Source organism: Narcine bancroftii, chromosome 1, assembly GCF_036971445.1.
Source record: "Narcine bancroftii isolate sNarBan1 chromosome 1, sNarBan1.hap1, whole genome shotgun sequence".
Taxonomy (NCBI): Eukaryota; Metazoa; Chordata; class Chondrichthyes; order Torpediniformes; family Narcinidae; genus Narcine; species Narcine bancroftii.
This window is the reverse complement of record NC_091469.1, coordinates 487,281,743-487,305,250: the sequence shown is the minus strand read 5'-3', so window position 1 is coordinate 487,305,250 and position 23,508 is coordinate 487,281,743. Positions and strand designations below refer to the sequence as shown.

General features: G+C 41.9%; 1 protein-coding gene across 3 annotated transcripts in view; it reads right to left on the bottom strand.

Annotated features, from left to right (window-relative positions):
• Positions 1–23,508, bottom strand: part of recql4 (RecQ helicase-like 4) — a 144,975-nt gene that overhangs the window by 70,819 nt on the left and 50,648 nt on the right. For all 3 annotated transcript variants that reach the window (XM_069914975.1, XM_069914976.1, XM_069914977.1), the window contains exons 9-12: positions 22,541–22,672; positions 14,816–14,956; positions 10,103–10,195; positions 8,158–8,294 (exon numbers count right to left, since the gene is read on the bottom strand). In XM_069914975.1, coding sequence (XP_069771076.1) covers positions 8,158–8,294; positions 10,103–10,195; positions 14,816–14,956; positions 22,541–22,672 — 503 coding nt within the window. The remainder of the gene's footprint in view (positions 1–8,157; positions 8,295–10,102; positions 10,196–14,815; positions 14,957–22,540; positions 22,673–23,508) is intronic.

Here is a 23,508-nt window from a genome sequence, read left to right as displayed (position 1 = left end):
CTTCTGAAGCGGAGCTTGGAATCGGGGATTACTGGAGTTCTGCCCCCAGCCCCCATCAATTGACATGATCTACTGGGACTGTTGTCTGAAGAGAGCATGCAAAATCATGCACAGCATCTTTCAGCTGTTCCTGTCGGGAAAGGTATCAAGTCATGCAAGTTTATTGTCATTTGATTGTACAAGTACAACCTGATGAAACAGTGTTCTCCGGTCTTCAGTGCAAAGCATGCAGACACACAACTAGATATAACACATATATAGATATATAATACAAGCGTTTTATCTATATTAAAAAAAATATTGTTTCATGAATATGAGAATCTCGGATGGTTAGTATTAACAGTTCCTTTGGTCGTTCAGCATTCTCACTGCCCGTGGGAAGAAGCTGTTCCTCAGCCTGGTGGCGCTGGCTCTGATCCTCCTGTATCTGTTTCCTGACAGGAGCAGCTGAAAGATGCTGTGTGCAGGGTGGACGGGGTCCTCAATGGATTTGCGTGCCCTCTTCAGAAAATGATCCCAGTAGATCATAAAGATGACTCCAGTGATCCTCTTATGGTCCTGTGGATTGTCCTCCAATCTATTTCTCTGCAGCGACCTTACCACACTGTAATGCAGCCGGATAGGACACTCTCGTTAGAGCTCCTACAGAAGGTTGACACAATGGTGGCCGGTAGCCTTGCCCGATTCAGTCTTCTCAGGAAGTGCAGTCACTGTTGCACCTTCCTGACAAGTGAGGAGATGTTGTGTGTCCATGATAGATCACTAGTTAAGTGAACTTCAAGAAACTTGGTGCTCTCCACTCCTTCCTGAAATCCACAATCATCTCCTTCGTCTTGTCAGATATATAGGAGGATCAGAGCCAACACCACCAGGCTGAGGAACAGCTTCTTCCCACAGGAAGTGAAAATGGTGAACAACCAAAGGAACTGCTCACACTCACCCCCGACTCTCATATTCACAAAACAATATTTATTTGTGTCTCTGAACACTCCATATGTACTATATGTCTGTATGTGTGTTATGTCTGTTTGTGTGCCTACATGTTTGTCACCGAGGACCAGAGAATGCTGTTTTGTCGGGTCGTACTTGTGCAATCAGTTGATGATAAACTTGACTTAGGTGAGGTCACCCACAGAGACAACAGAGAAAAGGGAGACCCTGGCGATCTTCTCGGCTGTTTTGATGATCCTCCGTATTGACGCAGCCCAGATTCTGGATGAAGTGGTATTTCTCAACCCGTGGAGAGTGGGAGATTAGCTGGTTCCCCAGCGAAGTGTTGGGGACCTCAGCTTGAAAGGGGAAGTGTGATACAGCTGTAAATATGGTCTTTCCCGACAAAAATTCACAAGATCTAGGAGCAGAAGTAGGCTCATCAGGTCAGCTCCATCATTCTAACCATGAGCTAATCCATCATCCCTCTCAGCCCCACTCCTGGGCTTTCTCTCTGTAACCCTTGATGCTGACTAATCAAATACCTGCCAACCTCTGCCTTAGATACACCCACCACACAGCCGCCCTCCCTCTGACTATTTTTCCATATCAGTTTTAAATTGATGCCCTTTTTTTGGTTCCTAAATCTTTTGACTCACTTGATTCTATTATATATTTGGAAAAATAAATGTCCTCATTTAAATAAAATTTATCTCCAAAATTTTAAAAAGAATGGAGGTTTGCCCCTACCCAATTTTAGATTCTATTATTGGGCTGTTAATATTCGTTATATTATATTTTGGTTCTTCTTTGTTTCTTTGGCTTGGCTTCGCGGACGAAGATTTATGGAGGGGGTAAAAAAGTCCACGTCAGCTGCAGGCTCGTTTGTGGCTGACCAGTCCGATGCGGGACAGGCAGACACGATTGCAGCGGTTGCAAGGGAAAATTGGTTGGTTGGGGTTGGGTGTTGGGTTTTTCCTCCTTTGCCTTTTGTCAGTGAGGTGGGCTCTGCGGTCTTCTTCAAAGGAGGCTGCTGCCCGCCAAACTGTGAGGCGCCAAGATGCACGGTTTGAGGCGTTTTCAGCCCACTGGCGGTGGTCAATGTGGCAGGCACCAAGAGATTTCTTTAGGCAGTCCTTGTACCTTTTCTTTGGTGCACCTCTGTCACGGTGGCCAGTGGAGAGCTCGCCATATAATACGATCTTGGGAAGGCGATGGTCCTCCATTCTGGAGACGTGACCCATCCAGCGCAGCTGGATCTTCAGCAGCGTGGACTCGATGCTGTCGACCTCTGCCATCTCGAGTACCTCAACGTTAGGGGTGTGAGCGCTCCAATGGATGTTGAGGATGGAGCGGAGACAACGCTGGTGGAAGCGTTCTAGGAGCCGTAGGTGGTGCCGGTAGAGGACCCATGATTCGGAGCCGAACAGGAGTGTGGGTATGACAACGGCTCTGTATACGCTTATCTTTGTGAGGTTTTTCAGTTGGTTGTTTTTCCAGACTCTTTTGTGTAGTCTTCCAAAGGCGCTATTTGCCTTGGCGAGTCTGTTGTCTATCTCATTGTCGATCCTTGCATCTGATGAAATGGTGCAGCCGAGATAGGTAAACTGGTTGACCGTTTTGAGTTTTGTGTGCCCGATGGAGATGTGGGGGGGCTGGTAGTCATGGTGGGGAGCTGGCTGATGGAGGACCTCAGTTTTCTTCAGGCTGACTTCCAGGCCAAACATTTTGGCAGTTTCCGCAAAGCAGGACGTCAAGCGCTGAAGAGCTGGCTCTGAATGGGCAACTAAAGCGGCATCATCTGCAAAGAGTAGTTCACGGACAAGTTTCTCTTGTGTCTTGGTGTGAGCTTGCAGGCGCCTCAGATTGAAGAGACTGCCATCCGTGCGGTACCGGATGTAAACAGCGTCTTCATTGTTGGGGTCTTTCATGGCTTGGTTCAGCATCATGCTGAAGAAGATTGAAAAGAGGGTTGGTGCGAGAACACAGCCTTGCTTCACGCCATTGTTAATGGAGAAGGGTTCAGAGAGCTCATTGCTGTATCTGACCCGACCTTGTTGGTTTTCGTGCAGTTGGATAATCATGTTGAGGAACTTTGGGGGACATCCGATGCGCTCTAGTATTTGCCAAAGCCCTTTCCTGCTCACGGTGTCGAAGGCTTTGGTGAGGTCAACAAAGGTGATGTAGAGTCCTTTGTTTTGTTCTCTGCACTTTTCTTGGAGCTGTTTTCTTGGTTATACTATGATAACAAAATGGGTGGCCCAGCCTGAGTTGATTTGGAGCTGAATTTGACTAACAAGTTAATTCAAGTGTTATGAATCAATTTTTTTTCTGTATGTATTTATTATTATATGAAAACAATAAAAATATTTAAAAAAGAAATTGACGTCCTTTAATCCTGAAGTTGTGCCTCTGCCCTGGACTCCCCTACCATGGGAAACAACCTTGCCACATCTTCTCCATCCAGGCCTTTCAGCATTCCAGATGCTTCCGTGATGAGGTCCCTCTCATTCTTCTGTACTCCAATGAGTACAGTCCAAGAGCCAACAAACGTCTGAACAAAAATTCTGAAAAAAGTGCTCCTACAAGCCAAATCCAAAACCCATTGGTGATCTGGGAAGGCACCCATCCTGAGCTCGCCACCACTGGTAGTGCATGGGCTTGATTTAGATGGTCCTCAATAAATAAAGGAAAAAAGCGTCAAGGATCACTTACTTAAAAGAATGAGAGTGATTTAATTGAAACATAGCTTCCCAAGGAGATAACGATAAGGTCGACATCGAGATGTTTTCATTCATGGGAGAATTTTGGTCAAGTTTCCAGATAAGGAGCTGGTCACTTAGAGCAGCCATTCTTTTTTGTCTTTTTCAAATATAATCATGCGTATACCAAACATGGAATACATAATAGTAAATACAAATGACACATTTGATGACTCATCAAGTATGCATATGCAAAACATTTATGGAATATATAACAAATGGCAAATTTGATAACTCAACAAGCTACAAAGCACATACCTGTATAACTATAATTCAAAATTATAACAAAAAAAATTCATGTATAGAGTGACTCTAACCCTATTCCAAGGTATATGACTAAAGGAAGTGTGTAAGTGTGTACTTCGTTCATAGAATAAAATAGCAAATATAATTTTTTTTAAAAGATTATATCTTGAGGTTATAAAAGTAATTCAAGAATGGTCCCCTTAACATTAGAAACTTTATATTTGAATTATTAATTAAATAACAGATCTTTTCTAAATTTAAACAGGACATGATGTCTCTGAGTCATTGAGCATGAGTGGGTGGGCCATTCTCAAGGGTATTGCACGTCTAGCCAGGAGAGATACAAAACGCAGAGTACAACATGTTACAAACTAATAAAACCTTATTAGTACTAACAAACGAACAGTAATGGAAAATTCACCAGAGGACCCCAAAACCCAGCAGTAATGGAAATTCACCAAGACAAATGGTTACTTCAACAAAAGTTGGTTTTAATTTTCTTTAAACATAAAAAGAGGATCAAACTTTAACTTCTTACGATTAACTTAACTTAACCTAACCCCCTTCCAACTCTAAGTGCACGTGTATATGTCCAGGAAAGTTACTTGATTCACAGTCCAATCTCACTTCTCAATCTTCCAAGTTCACTGGTATCAGGCAATTCTTATACTGTGCACAGAATTTAACATTTATAAATTTTCACCAGGCTCTAGTGAAAAGTTAAATGGTTACCGCTCAGGAACATTCTTGTTGGTTTCAGAGAGAGATTTGTTGCTCGTTGAACACACACAAACTGATTTCCTCCAATTAGCCATTAGTCTTGCCGAAGGAACTTGCCCCATCATGGGTTTTCCAAATGATAACCTCTTCTTCCAGGTCACCACTGAGTTCCTCTTGTTTACCTTATTTCAGGTGAAACACTCTAGCCAATCATTTTCTCTTGTAAGGACCACAAGGGTTTTTAAACAGTCTGAACTCAGAACTCACAACCCGTCTTCCAACAAGCTGCCAACTTGTCATGTGGCTTCCAAAAGCCACTGCAAAACTCCAACTGAATTCTCTCTCTCTGTCTCTCTTAGAGAAAGCCTGTTTGGTCTTTTCCCTCTCTCTCTGCTTGCAAAACCACATGACCCCCGACCCAGTCTCTAAAAGATCTTATCAGCCTGAGTGTGGACTGTTTCATTTGCAGCTGCTTTTGAAGTTCCTGAGCAAAGCATTTCCAAAATAGTTTTTGTTGTCTTTGAAAAGGCACTCAATGTCTCACTTTCAGCAAAGCTCTTGCATTTTAAATGAGATGTGAAGTGTAACTTTGTTTGTGACGTGACCTACTCTTTAACCCCACTATGTGCAAATGTAAATGTGCTTTAAAGTCCAAAACCATTAAAGTTTAAGCTTGATTCTGAAAAAGTCACTTTTAAAGTCCAGTTTCAAACATCTTGCTGAACTTTGAGGATCCTTTTGAATTGTAGTTCAGAAGTAATTACGAAGCAAATGTGAAGCATCGAGTTCTTTAAATTGTTGCTCAAAAGCAATAACAAAGTATTTGTTAACATTCAAGATCTTAGATTTTCCCAAACTCACAAAACTTGTTGAGCTGTTTTCCAGGAAGAGATTTCTTCTTAATCTCTCACATTAGTGATCCTCAACTCCCTCTTATCTTAAGAGTCAGACTTTCCTTCCACGATGAGGTTGCACTCTTTATTTTCATAAGAAGCAGTCGGAAATCAACTCATTTCTGTATTTCCCTTTTATGAGGAATAACACATAACAACATCTATTCCGGTTACTGCAATATGACCATGTCTATCACAAGGGTCCAACTTCTCAGGGTCTTGACTTCTGAACTGGCTCAAAATGTCTGAATTTGACAAAATATTTCTCATCATCAACGAGATCAGTCTAAATTCCTGGAAACCATGTAACCATTTACTGGAATCTTTAAGTTGCCAGCTCCAATTTTTTGGAAACCATGTGACCTTCATAACTCTGGCTTGCAGACATCAAGACTCCGAAAGATGACCCCATTTCTCAATGTATTGCATGGGTGTGTATAACCCTGTTCCAAACTCGCACTACCTGAGACACATTCATAGGAAATTGTGACAGAGTATATAGAAATGTTTTTGGGAAAGGTTTGTTAGAGTAGGTCACATGCAAACACTTTAAAACAGATCTTATTTGAAATACTGGAGCTATGCTAGACATAGTGGCTTCTCGCACCTTTTTGCAAAAGCTTTGAAGAATGCTCAAGATATGTCACTAATGGATTGTTGTTTACCCAAAAGCAACAAATGAAAGAGAATGCTGACACCGCTATTGTCTGCAGGATAGGGACATGTGGTTTTGCAAGCATAGAGTCAAACAGGTTTTCTCTCAGTGTGTGTGTGTGTGTGTGTGTGTGTGTGTGTGTGTGTGTGTGTGTGTGTGTGTGGTGTGTGTGGTGTGTGTGTGTGAGTGAGTGAGTGAGTGAGTGAGTGAGTGAGTGAGTGAGTGAGTGAGTGAGTGAGTGAGTGAGTGAGAGAGAGAGAGAGAGAGAAAAGCAGAGAGCACTCTTGACTGTGTTTCAGCCAAGCAAGAGCAGCTGGAACTGAAACAGGAAAAGCTGGCAAGAAGCCCCAGTGTGGAAGATGGCCTAGTCACAGCCCTTGTGGTTCATGCAAGAGGAGAGGACTGGGTGTCTAATGTTTCACTTGGAATAAGAGAAACAGAAAGGAACTCTATGGTGACCTGAAAGAAAGAGGTTGTCATCTGGAGAACCCTGACGGGGCACACACGGAGGTGACTGATGGAAGTATTTCAGTTGTGGATGTCATGGAACAACCAACAAGAACCTTCCTGAGCGGTAACCATTTTCCTTTCAAGCACCAAAGCCTGGTGAACTTTATAAATGTTAAATTCTGTACACAGTATAAGAATTGCCTGCAACCAGTGAACTTTGAGGAGTGAGAAGTGAGATTGGACTGTGAACCAAAGAACTTACACACATTACATACACATGCACTTAGAATTAGAAAGGGGTTAAGTTAGGTTAGTTAAGTCAACAGTGATAAGTTAAAGTGTGATTCTGTTTTCATGTTTAAAGATAATTAAAAGCAGCTTTTGTTTAAGTAACCATTTGTCTTGGTGAATATCTACTGCTGCTGGGTTTATGGGTGCTCTGGGCTCGTAACAAAATATATCTTAACATTAATCTAAATATTAATATTAACTCAGATCCATTACAGACATTTAATTGGAGTTAGAGGAATATCATTTTCTCCTGTTATACCAAAAAGAGCAATCAGCGGATTAGGTTCTAAATTTACATTTAAAATTAAGGATAGAGTTTAAAATACCTCCCTTCAGTATCTTTCAAGGTTAGGACATGTCCAAAACATATGAATTAGAGAAGCCTCTTCTCTCTTACATTTATGAGCAGCCATTCTCAATGAGGACCACAGTACATTTGAGTAAAAGCCTTGTTTTGTTTTCACCTGATTTAACATAATTATCTTTTTATGCAGTCAGTAGGATAGAAGTACGGAAGGAACCAACTAAACTTGATGGCTTCACAGGAAGGAGGCCCCATACACTCTGAGCATTGCCCTAACAGGGCCATAGTCAATAATAAAGGTTGAGAATGGCTGGTTTGGAGTTCCAGTGCATGAAAACAGGCCCTTTCCCCCAATTTGTCCATGATAGTCCTATTTTCCTGCAATCAGCCCGTGTACAACTGATGTTCTTAATCTCTTCTTGCAGAGCACCTGGAGCCGTGTCCACAGTGTCTGTGAAGGGTCTCTCTTTTACTCCTCTTATTGTTAGTTGCAGAGGGTGGTAAATCTTGGGAATTCTCTGCCTCAAAAGAATTGTGGAGGCTCGACTGTTAACGGTATTTAAATTGGAGGTAGATAAATGTTTGATAATTTGGGGATTTGATATCAAGGTTCAAGGTTCCTTTTATGTCACTCAATAATGCACAAAAATATAATGTACTGCTGTAAGGCAAACAAAGAGACATAGTGAGCATTGCCTGGTGCGTCTAACAATAAGAGGAGTAAAAGAGAGACCCTTCACAGACACTGAGTGCCAGTGCTCCAGCGCTCCAGCAGCCGCTCTTGCTCCCACCATGAATTCTTGTGTTTTGTGATTAAATAGAACTGAGCTACCAGTAGTTATGCTTCAGAATGCAGCCAGAGTCGCTCACTATCAAAAATGAGGGGAGAAAAAAAAAAATCCTTACTTGGTCATCCATAAGGGAGACGAGAGGTGAAATCACTAAGGTGATGCACTTTGACCTCTTGGCATAAAGGTACGCAGGCAGCTGATAACAAAACGACTTCCCCATTCCAGTGGAAAGCACCACCAAAGTGGAGAGACCTAGTTTGAAGCACAGAACAGAAAATATATCATGAAGTAGCACCAGGATTCTCAAGGGTGGTGAGTGTAAGGCCTGAGCTGTCACAGAAAGCTGTGCCTGTTCTCCTAGCAAGTGGGTATGAAAGATCTAGTGCCTTCAACATGTGATATTGAAATTATTTCAGTCTGCTCCAGGAACAACAAGCATCCTGGCTATGCTTTAAGCCAGTAGTAACCATTGCATAGTGTATAAAACATTGGTGATGCCAAATTGGAGTATTCTGTGCAGTTTTGGCATAACTACATTTAGAACACAGAACATTCCAGCACAGGACAGACCCTTCAGCTCATGATGGTCTGATGATCTATGTAAACCTACTCAACAACAATCTCCTCACACCCATAACCCTCTAATTTCCTTGCATGCATTTGCCTGTCCAAGAGTCTTTTAAATGTCTATTGTACCAGCTTTAACTGATGGAAGTACATCAGTTAACCTTAACCACCACAGCAATGCATTCCAGCCACCCCCTCCCCTCTGTGGAAAAAAAAACTTAGCTTTAACACCTCTCCTAAACTTTCCTTCACTAACCTAAGCTGGATGTCCTCTGGTATTTGCAACGATCTCCACGGGAAAAAGATGTTGGCTGTCCATCCTATCTATGCCTCTCAAAATCTTGCAGACATTCATTAAGTCACCTCTCACACTTCTTTCGCTCCAAAGAGAAAAGCCCTAGCTCTGCTAACCTTGCCTCGTAAGAACGTTCTCCAATCCAGGCATTCAGTCAAGTTTATTGTCATCTGATTGCACAAGTACAGCCCAATAAAACAGTGTCCTACGATCCTCAGACACACAACCAGATACAACACACATACAAACAATACATTTGCAGAAAAAGTATTTCATTGTGGTGGCGCACTCTCTCACGGCGTGTACCCCGTGGTGGGGCAGCCATGGGAAGATGGCACCGTCAGGGGTTCTTCCGGATTCAAACCTCCCTCTCAGCGCACGCCTCGGGCAGCGATTATGATGTCACCACACATGGGGTGACTGAGCCCGTGCTGCCCTTAAAGGGGCGTGCGCTAAATTCAAATATAAAGTTGTTAATGACCCTCAACGTGGTGGCTGTGCTTTCTTCAACTGTGCAGAGCGCCACATCATCTATATAAATAAATAAATGTTGTTTCACGAATATGAGAGTCTCAGAGGGTGAGTGTCAGCAGTTCCTTGGGTCGTTCAGCATTCTCACTGCCCGCGGGAAGAAACTGTTCCCCAGCCTGGTGGTGCTGGCTCTGATCCCCCTGGATCTCTTCACCGATGGAAGCAGGTGAAAGATTAGGTGTGCAGGGTGGAAGGGGTCCTCTTCAGACAACAATCCCAGAAGATCACATCGAAGGTGGGGAGGGAGGCTCCAGTGATCCTCTCTGCCACTCTTAGGGTCCTGTGGATTGACCTCTAATCCCTTTCTCTGCAGCAACTGTACCGCACTGTGATGCCGTCGGCCAGGGCGCTCTTGAAAGAACTCCTATTGAAGATTGACATAATGCCCACTTTAGTCTTCTCAGGAAGTGCAGTCACTGTTGTGCCTTCCTGACAAGTGAAGAAAGGTTGAGTGTCGATAGGTCACTAGTTAAAGTGATCCTAGTAAATCTCGTCTGCACCTTCTCCAAAGCTTCCACAAAAACTGAACACACCATTGCAAGTGTGATCTAATCAGAGTTTTATTGTTGTTGTTCTACTCTTCGTTCGAAGTTATGCCAAGGCAAACTCTACTTCTGCTAAACTGAAATGATAAAGCACAGACGGAAAAATTTCTTTCCTCACATACCTGATAAAATCCTCATAACAGCAAATTCCTGGCCTGGTCTGAAAAACTGGTATCCGAGCTCCAAAAGGGCCTCCTGCACTTCCGGTGGAGTAGCTGACAGAGAGAGCGACAAATATTATTAAATCAAACAGAATCCAAACCCTGAATACCAGTATTAGGTGTCATCCCAGCCAGTACATTACAGGTTTAAGCCACACCCAATATGATGGATGTCTGTGTTAAGAGAGTGCATGATTGTCAGTGGTGCCATCTCCCAGAAGAATCACTGGAACAAGGCCTGTTCTCCTAGCAAGTGGGTATGAAAGATCTAGTGCCTTCATCATGTGATATTGAAATTACTTCAGTCTGCTCCAGGAACAACAAGCATCCTGGCTATGCTTTAAACCAGTAGTAACCATTGCATAGTGTATAAAACATTGGTGATGCCAAATTGGAGTGTTCTGTGCAGTTTTGGTCACCTAACTTCTGGAAAGATATCATAAAGATTGAAAGAGTGCAGAGGATGTTTCCAAGACCCAAGGAACTGAGTTACAGGGAAAAGTTAAACAGATTAGGATTTATTTCCCAAGCAGAAGAATGAGGGGAGAAATTATTGAGGTATATAAAATTATGCTGGGTATAGAGTAAATAAATGCAAACTTTATTTAAAATTTTATAACATTAATAACATATAGGATTACATTAAAAAAAATTAAGAATAAAATAATAAAATTACAATACAGTATCAGTAATCTAAATAAACTATACCCTCCCCAATAATTATTACACATTAATAACCCAACCTTTCCCCCAAAATAAAGAGTGAAGAATTAATAAAGTTAATAATATATGTGAGAAAAAAAACCCACTTACAAAAAAAAACAAAAACATAACCGATTAAAATACTAACAAAAATAAAAGTAATTAATACTAAGATATCAGACTTAAAAAACATATTTAAATCAAACTTAAATGCATATATTTAACAAACGGAGTTAAGATGAAACATATATTTAACTCAAACTTAATATAAAAAATTAGTAAAGTTAGTAACATTATCTATCAAAAATTCTTAAACAATAATCAATTCTTAAAAAAAATTGTAGCATGAAAAAATAAAGATAAAAAAACAACTTTCTCTATAGAGATAAACCTTCACCAAATATCAACTAACTTCACATCTATCATCATATTAGTCACATAAACCACCATCTTAAAACAAAATTCAAACCTCATTAAGCATTGTACAATTCAATTTTAGTACTCTTCCACCATTTTTCCCTTTTACTCTTGAATAAGTAAAAGCTCCAATACCACATTTAAATATCCCCAATCATTACGTTAAAATTCAGATATCCAAATAATAAAAACACATCTACAACGAAATCTATATCTTCAACAAATGGAGCATACACCACAAACAAAATTCAAGCCTCATTAAGAATTGTACAATTCAATTTATAACTTTCACCATTATTCCCTTCGTTCTATAACTAAAATAGCAAAATAATATACACCAGAATTACCACTCCTTTCACCTTAAAGTTAAAGAAAAAATATAAAAACTTATCCATCCCATTCACATTTAAATTTCAGATATTCCTTATCTACTGAATAAACTTTACAAAAAAAACCACATCAATTTTTAGTTTTTTAAACAATCAAATACTTTCTTATGCTTATTTTTATATTTAAACAAAAGAAAACCCCTTCACTCTTTAATCTAATAATACAAAAAAAAGGAAAAAAAAACGGGTAGGAGGTTAAAAATACCCCCTCCCGTCTAAACCGCACAATGCGATAACTCCCAAAAAAAAATGGGTGTGAGATAACTCACACGTAGTAGATGACTTTCAGGAAATAGTGCCTATCCAGTTCTCTCCCCCAACTCTCACTTCATCTTAAATTAACATCATCATTATTTAATACCCTTTTTTTTTTGAAAAAAAAGACATTAGAAAAAAAAAGGACAACTCTTCTTTTAATCAGCTCCAACTGCCGAGTCACCATTACAACCATTCCTTCTTGGAGCGCGGCTCTTTTCTTCCATCTCGTCTCCTTAGAGATCGCGGCGGACTATGTCTCTGTTGAAACTGAGTAATTGGCAGCTCTTGAGCAAATAGCTTCCTTTGGAGAATCAAAGAACTTTGGTTGGCAACCATCTTGAAAAACCTTCAAAACAGTTGGATATCTAAAGGTTGCCTTGTAACCTTTCTTCCACAACAACTCTTTAGCAGGATTGAATTCCCATCGTTGGAACATAACTTCTTGACTCAAATCCGCATAGAAGAAAACTCGATTATTTTGAATCATCAAGGGTGATTTTCTCTGTTGTGCATTTCTAATAGCCACTCGTAAAATTATTTCTCTGTCGTAATAATTCAAGCAACGAACCAAAACAGGTCTTGGACTTTGACCTGAAATAGGTCTTCTACGCAAGGCTCTGTGAGCACGTTCCAGTATTATACCTTCCAGAAAATGTTCTTGACCCAGCACCTGCGGAATCCATTCAGTAAAAAATTTTCTTGGGTCTGGTCCCTCCATACCTTCCGGCAAACCAATAATCTTTATATTGTTCCGTCTGGATTGGTTTTCCAAATAATCAATCTTTTTCACCAAATTTTTATTTTGAGTTTGTAAGTCTTCGACCATTTTGGTCACATCAAAAACTTGATCCCGTATTTCGTCTATATCTTCTTCACATGAATTAAATTTATCTCTCACTTCAAGCTTAAAAGCTCCAAACTCAGCCATCTGTTGAGAATGTATTTTCACTAGAGTATTAAACCTAGTACCAAGTTCAGTCATAATCTTGGATAATCCCTGCATTGTATAAGATAATTTAGATTCAAGATTCACAAAAATCTTTTCAATTGGAAGAGATTCTGGCTCAACAGATTCCTGCTTCTTCTGCATAACCAAAGGATCTTCTGTTCCTTCCTTCATTCTGGTTGCCTTCCTTATAATATGACTGCGTGTGGAAACCCCAGCCACAGCCTCTCCAGCAATGACTGGAGGTCGCTGGCCGGGGTTTTCCCCAGTCCATACTGTATTAAGTTCTCCCAGTACATCAAGTTGTATAGGTTCTTCTATCTCAAAAGATGCAGTTTGCAACGCCACCTCTACAGTTGACAAATGCCTTTGAGTAACTCTTTGTTCTAAAGGCTGTTTGGCGCCCTCTTTAGGGGGCTCTACCGATGTAACATAGAGCTCTACATCCGAACACTGTACCTCTCTCCTGAGATCTATTTCACGCTGAGTCCCGGTGTCTTTCCTGTAGGTAGGCTCCAAAACTTGAACTTTTGGAAAATGTAGTTTTTTGATGATCTGTTGTTTTTTTTTGCTCTTTTCCACCAATTGTACCATCATAAGTTAAATTAACAGCAATGAAATTATCTAAACTTTTAAAGAATTTTAACAGGCATTTCTAGACAAAACAATTAGAGTCAGGAGAGAACTGGAAGGCACGTCTGATCCTTACGCCATCTTGCCACGCCCCCCCAAGAAGGCTTTTTCCACCAAATTTTATGAGATAAAAATTAGAGGTGAATATGCATATGCATTATTTGTCTGTATGTTTGTAACAGTTGGTTGTGTGTCTGCATGTTTTTGCACCGAGGACCAGAGAACATGGTTTCGTTGGGTTGTACTTGTACAATCAGATGACAATAAACTTGACTTAAATGTAGGCTCAATTTTAAAATTTAAGAAAAATGTGGATAGGTACATGGATGAGACAGGTATGGACAGCTATGGTCTGAGTACAGGTCATTGGGTCATCGGCACAGACTAGATAGGCCAAAGGGCTTGTTTTTGTGCTGTTGTGTCTGTAGTTCTAATAAAGACAGTCAGATAGTTGAGTTAAACAAGAAAATCTGCAGACTCTGGGGTCAGGTGCAATACACAAATGTGTAGGAGAAACTCAGCAGATCATGCAGCATCCACAGAAAGTGAAAGGTAACCAACGTTTGGGCCTGGGCCCTTCATCAGGTAGAAGCAAAGCTAGGCAGACACCTAAATAAAAACATTGGGGGAGGAGGAGGAGGGAAGAAGAGGCAGGGGGAGGAGCACAGCTTTTACATTCTTTTTTTCCCACTTCTGAAGAAGACACATGAGTTTGAAAAAATCGGACCACCAGATTGAAGGTCAGTTTCTTCCCAGCTGCTATCAGACTCTTTATCCCCTTTGTAAAATGATGCTGGCCTTGCATTGTTTAAATTGAACCTTTTGTCTATTTCATTATACTTTGCACCTTTGTTTTACCTGTTGCACCTAAGTCTGGGTTAACTTGCCTGGACAACACACAAAACAAAGCTTTTCACTGTATCGCTGTACACACGGTCAGATTCACGTGGGGCAACGCCATTCTCCCTGTGTTTGTGCGGGTTTCCTCCCACCCTTCAAAACGTACATCAATTGGATGTAATTGGGGCAGCAATGGGCTCATGGGCCAGAAGGGCCTGTTACTGTGCTCCATGTCTAAATTTAAATTTAAGTTAAACTAGTTGAAAACCTGCCTGTTTTTACTTATCCCTGATGAAGGGCCCAGGGTCTCCTTTACTTCCTGTGTATGCCATGTGACCTGCTGAGTTTCTCCAGCACACTTGTGTATTGCTAACAATTCAACAAGTAGAGCATTAACTGCATAATACCGTTAATTCAGAGTAGAGATCTTCCACATTTGTAGAAGCTTGACAGCTGCTATCTGGCACAGACATCATTTAGATGACATACCTATAACTTTTCCATCCTCTCCAAGCCTGTAGAGAGGTTCCACAGCTGGTGAAGCTTCTGGCTGCTCGAACGAGGGACGTGTGGCATTTGCCAGGGCCTCAGCTGCAGGCATCGGTTCGAGTTCCTCTGGTGTTGAGATACCTGCAATGAAGGTGCGTTACCCTTGTTACAACTTCCATAAGATACAGGAGGAGGTGTAGCCCATTCAGCCCATTGAGTCCACTCTGCCATTCCCCTTTCTTCTCCACATAACCTTTGATCCCATGACTATTCAGATACCTATCAATTTTTGCATTAAATACACCCAATGACTTGGCCTCTACAGCTGCCTCAGTAGCAAATTCCAGAGGTTCACTGCTTTCTGGCTAAAGAAATTCCTCATCTGTTTTAAATGGGCGTCCTTCAATCCTGAGGTTGTGCCCCTTGTCTTGGACTCCCCTACTGTGGGGAAACAACTTTGCCACATCTATTCTGTGCAGGCCTTTCAAAATGTTTCCATGAGGTTCCCCCCTCATTCCTCTGAATTTCAAGAAGGCTAGTCCAAGAACTGTAAAATGTTCCTCATATATGCTGATCTCAAAATATTCTACTCCACATGAAAAACTGAAAACCCTGGAAATACTCAGCCAATGTAGTGGCACCTGGAGGGAGAGAGAGCTAATATTTCAACGATGTTGAGCTTTTTCCAGCTTTTCCTGTTTTTACATCAAATTTCATAATAGCATCTACAGTTTTTATACTTTCTTTTTCAATCTTTTATTTGGTTTTTATAATAAATACAATATAATGAAGAAAAGGGAACTGAAAATACAATATCATATGTGTGTGTGTGTGTGTGTGTGTGTGTGTGTATATCATCTATCAAGATAAAATTTCAAACAGTATAAATTCGGTCCCCCCTCTACTGCACTGGATAAAGACAGAAAATACATTAAAAATATTTTATATATATATATATATACACACACACACACCATATATTTTAGTGTATAAGTCGACCAGCATATAAGTTGACCTCAATTTTCTGGATGCCTGAGTTTGCCCATTAACTGGTGTATATGTCCACCCCCAAAATTGAAATCCTGAGATAAGACATTGACCGGTGTATACATTGACCCACAGATTGATCTGCTGAGCGTTGGCTGGAGGTGACTGCTATCATGGAGGGTCCATCAACACAATGCAACTCGCAACAAAAGTATGAAGCGAAGAAAACCAACAACTGCGCTGCTGCAAGAAAATTTGAGGGACATGAGAAGTTGGTAAGAGAATGGAGGAAAAAATACCAAAAAGGCAATGTTCTTTGAGCAAAGAAATAATTTGTTGGCCAGAGTTGGAAAATCACGTTGTAGAATGGGTACGTGAACAGAGGCAAGATTGCTACATAGCCACTCGAAATAACATAGAAACATTTGCACTGCAGTCGGCAAAGTCACACCCAGATCTCAGTAAAGATTTTGAAGCTACAGTAGGCTGGTGCAATCGCTTCAAGAACAGGAAAAATCTGGTATTACGACAAAAAAACAAAATGTGCACAGAAACTACCAAAAGATCTCAATCATAAAGTTGTAAGTTTTCATCAGTTTATATGTAACTGGCAGAAACACCAGTTTGCATTGGCAAATATTGAAGACCTGAACAAAACTCCCATCAATTTTGACATTGATAGACAAAAGAACAGTGGAATGGAACATAGTTAAAACTGCAAATCAGAAGTACAGACCGTGAAAGAACCAGGTTTAGTGTAGTGTTATCGAGCATGGCCAACGGGACAAAGTTAAGACCCATGGCAAAATTAAACTGAAAATAAAATTCCCTGAAGATATTTTTGTACATTTTCATGAAAAAGGATGGATGGATGAAAATGGTGTAAAATTATAGATAGACAATGTGTGGAACAGATGGTCAGGCGGTTTGCACAAAGAACGGAGTTTGCTGGTCTGGGATATGTTTCGTAGTCGCTTAACTGAGAACACTAAAAGTAGATTAGCGCTATATAATACTTACATTGCGGTTATCCTGGATGGTTTGACGTCTATATTGCAACCTCTCAATGTCTGCTTGAACAAGCCATTCAAAGACGTGAGGAATGGAATACATGGATTTCGAGTACAGAAAAGTCGTTTACAAAAGGCGAGGCAATGTGTGCTGCATCATTTGATGTGCTGTGTAACTTTGTGCTCAAGGCATGGAACAAAGTTAAAGACTATAATAAAATCATTCCAAAAAGTGTGGTATCTCTTGTGCAACTGATGGCACAGAAGATGATTTATAGTGGGACAGTGACAACGAAGCTGAAATCGCTTCATCAGATATAGACTGGGACTCGTATAATAACTGTTTAAACAACGAGAGTCTGGATGTGCTTCCCGCCATCTTTACCTCAGACGATGAGTGATTTTGAAGGGTTCTAAATGTGATTTTGTTTTCAATTATAATGATTTTGAAGGGTTCTAATTGTGTTGTTGTTTTCAATAAAAAGCTCAGTGAAAATCTGTCGCAGTCAGTTTTTTTTGGTTTTTCAAGGATTGAGTTATACGTCGAATCTGGTTTTCATGGGTCGGCTGGATCGGCGTTGATTGGATTTTGGGTCTCAAAAGTATATCCAGTGTATAAGTCGACTCCCATTTTTTCCAGAGATTTTTTTGTGTTTCGCAACTTGACTTATACTCCAAATTATACGGTATATATAGAAACACCACCAAAGCTACTCTATTAAAAAAAGAAAACTAACCAAAAACAAAAATCTGAGCAGCTTATCCTGAGGGTTACTTATATTTTGTAGCTTTAGATTCATACCGTGAATCAAATAACAAAGGTATGTGGCAACCCACAACCATGGAGATCGGGCTGGCAAAACGTGCAGTAATGAACAACGGCATAACTCACTAACATGACCCTAGCATAGCGAACCGGCGCTGCCCAGCTAACAGAGCAACACCAGGCTGGGGAGGAAGGGTAGTCATAAGCAAGAATGTTCCCGTGGGCGGGAATCCCGTTTTTGTTATTCCTGCAGCTGATGTCAGCCAAGCAACCAAACGGCAGGAACTCCAACTGTATAAAAGGAGCATTTCCAGCCTCAATAAAGTCAGAGCTTAACCTCCCACGAGTGTGTGTGTGTTTCTTTGTAGCAGACGGCTACAGGTAAGACTATATCTCACCTGGAAGAGTGAATACATCGAATTACATTAAAAACATTTACATCAAATTAAAATAAAACATAAAAGGACACCACGTATCTTCAAATTTCACCAATGAATCAAATACATGATATCTAATTTTTTTCTGAACTTAAACAGGACATAATAGGAGAGAACCATTGAAGCACAGTTGGAGGTCTAGAGTCTTTCCATTTGAATAAGATGGCTTTTCTAGCCAATAATCTAGAGAAGGCCATAAACCCGTCGTGCAGGGACAGAAAAACTCCTTGTCTGGTGCAATAACTCCAAAAAGAGCAGAGTTTTTATACCTTCATACTAGATTTTGTTCCTGGCAGTTTACATGAAGAAATAGACAACGTGAAGAAATAGACAAAGACATACAGCACAGTAACAGGCCCTTCTGGTCCACGAGTTCGTGCTGCCTATAATTACACCCTATTAAACTACAGCCCCTGGTATGTTTTGAACGGTGGGAGGAAACCGGAGTTCCCCCAAGAAATCCACACAGATACGGAAAGATTGCAAAACTCCTACAGACAGCGTCAAATTTGAACCTGGGTCTTTGGCGCTGTAATAGCGTTAAGCTAACCACTCCGCTAAACGTGCTTGTGTAACTATGACTAAGAGTTGCGTGATTTTCCACCGTGTCCGGTCCTGTGGGTGAACACATTCTGCCTCAGGTCCCCTCTGACCATTCCCTTCCCTGAACCTAGCCCCTCTGGTAGCTCTGTATTGGTTCCTCGATAACGGGTCTGGACCAAAAAGGTCACCTGTCCTTTTCTCGTCACATGCCAAAATTTCACCAGTCCAATATAAAATATATCAAATAAAAACAGTGCGGTTAATTCTGTTCCCTGAAAGATGCGACGCAGGTAGACAGGGTAGCAATAAAAGGTTTTTTGGCGTGCTTGCCTTCATCAGTCAGGGCAGTGAGTACGAGATCTGGGACATCATGTCTGTCTGGGTCGGTAACAGAATGTTGAGCACATGTGGAATGTTGTGGTCAGCCTGCACCTGTTCACGTTACTGACCCACAACTACATCTCCAAATCCAGCTCCAACAGTGTCATCAAGTTTACAGATGACAAAACGGTAGTTTGCCTCATCAGCAGGCAACGATTAGTCACACTACAGAGAAGTGGAAAATCTCATGCTATAGTGCGACAGTTACAACCCAAATCTCATTGTGGACAAGGAGATGATCGTGGACTTCAGGAGGACCAGGGACAACCATTCCACTACACATCAATATCTTTGTAGTGGAGAGAATAGAGAGCACTAAGTTCTTTGGAGTCCACTAAAGTAGTGACCTATCTTGTATACACAACATCTGCTCATTTTTCAAGAAGGCACAACAGTGACTGCACTTCCTGAAAAGACTGAGGCAAGAAAGGCTACCGGCCACCATCCTGTCATCTTTCTCTAGGAGCTCGATCAAGAGCGCCCTGGCTGGCTGCATCAAAATGTGGTACAGTTGCTATAGAACATTGGATCGGAGGTCGATCCACAGGACTATATTATTTATTCTAAAATATATAAATAATAAGGCCGCCACAGTTGGCATAGTGGGTAGTGCCACGCCTTTACAGTGTCAGCGATAAGAATCTGATGGCAGCGGGGAAAGAAACTGTCCTTGTGCTGTTAAGTGCTCGTCTTTAAGCTCCTGTACCTTTTCCCCAATGGTAACAGGGTGAAGAGGCCATGGCCTGGGTGGTGGGGGTGCTTGAGGATAGAGGCTGCTTTTTTAAGACACTGCCTCATGAAGGTGTCCTCGATAGAGTTAAGTCTGGTGCCTGTGATGTTGCGAGTTGACAACCTTCCGGAGTCTTTTCTTGTTCTGAGTGCTGGCACCTCCGTACCAGACAGGGACGCAACCAGCCAGCACCGCTCTCCATCGCACACCTGTAGAAATGTTTGTGTCTTCGGTGACATACTGAATCTCCTCAAACACTTCAGAAAGTATAGCCGCTGGAGAGCCTTCTTCGTGACTGCATCGACATGGAAGCTTCAGGACAGATCTTTGGAGATGTTGACACCCAAGAATTTGAAGTTCTCAATGCTTTCCACTTCTGATTCCTCGATGAGGACTGGATTGTGTTCTCCTGACTTCCTCCTGAAGTCCAAATCATCTCTTTGGTTTTGCTAACATTGAGTGCAAGGTTGTTGTCGTTACACCATTCAATGACCTGATGCCTCTCTTGTACACTGCCTCATTGCTGTCTGTGATTCGGCCGACAACCATGGTGTCATCGGCAAATCTATATATTTCACTGGAATTGGGCCTGGCCACACAGTCATGGGTTTATAGTAGAACATGTCCTGAGGTGTGCCTGTGTTGATAATCAGTGAGGAGGAGACGTTGTTTCCAATTCATACTGACTGTGGTCTTCCAATGAGGAAGTCAAGAATTCAGTTGTGGGGTGGGGGGTGGGGGGGGCTGAAGAGGCCCAGGGATTGGAGCTTCTTGACCAGTTCTGAGGGAATAATGATGTATAAGCTGAGGCAATGAAGAGCAGCTGTAGGTATGATTTGTTGTTTTCGAGGTGATCCAGAGCTGAGTGGAGAGCCAGTGATATTATGTCTGCTGTGGACCGGCTGTGACGATAGGCAAATTGCAGTGGGTCCAGACCTTTGCTCACGTGTTAATTCTGGCTATGACTAATCTCTCAAAGCATTTCCTCCCAGTAGATGTTAGTGCTACTGGGCGATAGTCATTGAGGCAGCTCCCTCTACTCTTCTTGGGTACCAGGATGATTGTTGCACTAAATGACGATGGAACTGAAGGGTTTGAATTACAAGGAGAGGCTGACAGGCTGGGACTTTTCTGCCTCAAGTGTAGGAGGCTGAGGGTGACTGTACAGAGGTTTATAAAATCATGGATAAGGCAAAGTGTCAGCCTTCATTCCAGGGTAAAAGCTAGAGGGCCCAGATTTAAAAGAGACTCTGGTGCAATCATCCCCCCCCCCCCCCCCCCCCCCCCCCCCCCCACAGAGTGTGGTGGGTATAGGTGACAAGCTGGCAGACAAAGTGTCAGAGGCATGTACAATTGTGACATTTAAAAGACATTCAGACAGGTAAATGGATAGGAAAGATTCAGAGGGGATATGGGCTAAATGCTGGCAAATGGAATCAGCTTGGTCAGCATTGATGAGATAGGCCAAAAGACCTGTTTCGGTGCTGCAAAACTCTATAACTTTTACTGCACAGGAGCTGTTTCACCAGAGATTGGAAGATAATAAAATCAGCTCAAAACATATACCCCTCCATCTACACTTCCCTCAGGCATTTTCTCCTCGGGCGCTGCTCTAAACCCGGTGCTGCGTCCTGCGGGAATGAGAGATGTAACCAAGGTCATTGGTTATAAGCAAAAAGATCTCCATTTTTTTTTTGTTGATTAAGCAATTCCAAGGAATATTCAACCCAATCCAGGTAGACACAGAATGAAACATTGCACTGCTTAATCCCACTCCCCTCTATCTGAGGAAATTCAGCATGTCAAACTTGTACAGGTGCACCGTGAGAAGCATACTGAGTGGCAGCAAGACGATCGGGCAGGATGGACCCCAGTCCAGATACACACCCTTCTCCTGTCAGAGAAGAGTGTGAGATTTCACACCAACAGATTCTCACAGCCACCAGTGTCCTTGCCATGTAATACCCAATCCTTCACTGTAACACTACACAATGCCATGGGCTCTTTCACTTTGTACACAGGCTAGCGTTGACTTGCTGGATTGTTGGAAAAGCAAACTCTTCTATTTCAGGTAATAACGTTGCATGCACTATAGAATATCAGTACTGGAGCACCACAGGGCAAATTTTAATTCCTGGAGTCGCTATCTTGGAGGACCTTTCCTGGACCCAAGACGCGAATATCATTGTGAAGAAAGCTCATTAGCTTCTCTACTTTTTAAGGAGTTTGCAGAGGTTTAGAGTGACATCAAAAACCGTGGCAAATTTCTACAGATGTGTAATAGAAAGTGGGCTGACTGGTATTGGAGCACCAATAACTCTGAGCAGAAAGCCCAGCAAAAGGTAGTGGACGCAGCTTAGAACATCACAGGCAAAACTCTCACCACCATAGAGAAAACAAAGAGGTGGAACGCTGCCACCTGAGAGCAGCAGCAATCATCAAGGATCCACACCACCCAGGACATACTCTGTTCTTGCTGCTACTATCAGGAACAGCCGATCCCCCTCCACCATCAGACTTCTCAACAAACCCAATTAAACTCATTTAAGGATTCTGACTTTTCACATTATTTATTATTGAGTATTTACTTTCTACATTGCAGTTTGTTTGCAATTCGTTATTTACAATTCTCCCTTTTGTATATGTATTTTTTTCTTGAGTAGTTTATTTTGCACTACAAATAAGTGGTAATTCTGCCAGGCCCAAAGGAAAAAGTATCCCAGGGTTCTATGGGACGACACGCATGTACTCTGACACGAAATCTGAACTTTGAGGAATCTATAGCACATTTCAGGCCCTTCACTTGAGCTTGAACTGGTTCAATGTCACTCCAAAGGATGAGGGTTAGCAGCCCCTTTCATGTCCTCTTACCATTAGTTGTGCAGCACATGGATGTCATACGAGCCACCTCCTCCAGTGTGGGCAGGGGAGAGAGGTCATCATCCATCACCTCCGAAGTCTCCATTTTCTCCTCGGGCGCTCCTCCAAACACGGTGCTGCGTCCTGCGGGAATGAGAGATGTAACCAAGGCCATTGGTTATAAGCAAAAAGATCTCCATTTTTTTGTTGGTTGAGCAATTCCAAGGAATATTCAACCCAATCCAGGTAGACACAGAATGAAACATTGCACTGCTTAATCCCACTCCCCTCTATCTGAGGAAATTCAGCATGTCAAACTTGTACAGGTGCACCGTGGGAAGCATACTGAGTGGCAGCAAGACGACCTGGTTTAATAACTCGAGTACCCAGGAACACAGAAGTGAAAAGCTCAACGAAGTCTGTCACAGGCACCGATCTTCCATCCATCCAAGACAGGTATGTGAGGCGCTGCCTCAAGAAGGCGCCCAACATCATAAAGGACCCCCATCACTCAGGTCACTGTTAACTTCGGGCAGAAGGTACAGAAGCCTGTAAACTAGCACCTCGAGGTTCAAGGACAGTTTTTAATCCAACAGCTCCCCTTACTACCCTGATCATAAATGACTCCAGCGTCTCCTCCAAAGCCAGACTCTCCTTTCTCCATTCAGGAGACCAGAATTGCACACAGTACCCTGGGTCCAGCCTTGAGGTACCCTATACATAGAAACATAGAAGATAGGAGCAGGAGTAGGTCATTCGACCCTTCGAGCCTGCTCCGCCATTCAACGAGATCATGGCTGATCTTAAAGTTCAGTACCCCATCCCCACCTTCTCTCCGTAACCTTTAATACCCTTATACTGAAGAAATAGATCTAATTCCCTCTTAAATATATTCAATGAACCTGCCTCTACTGCTCTCTGTGGCAATGAATTCCACAGATTCACCACCCTCTGGGTAAAGAAATTCCTCCTCATCTCGG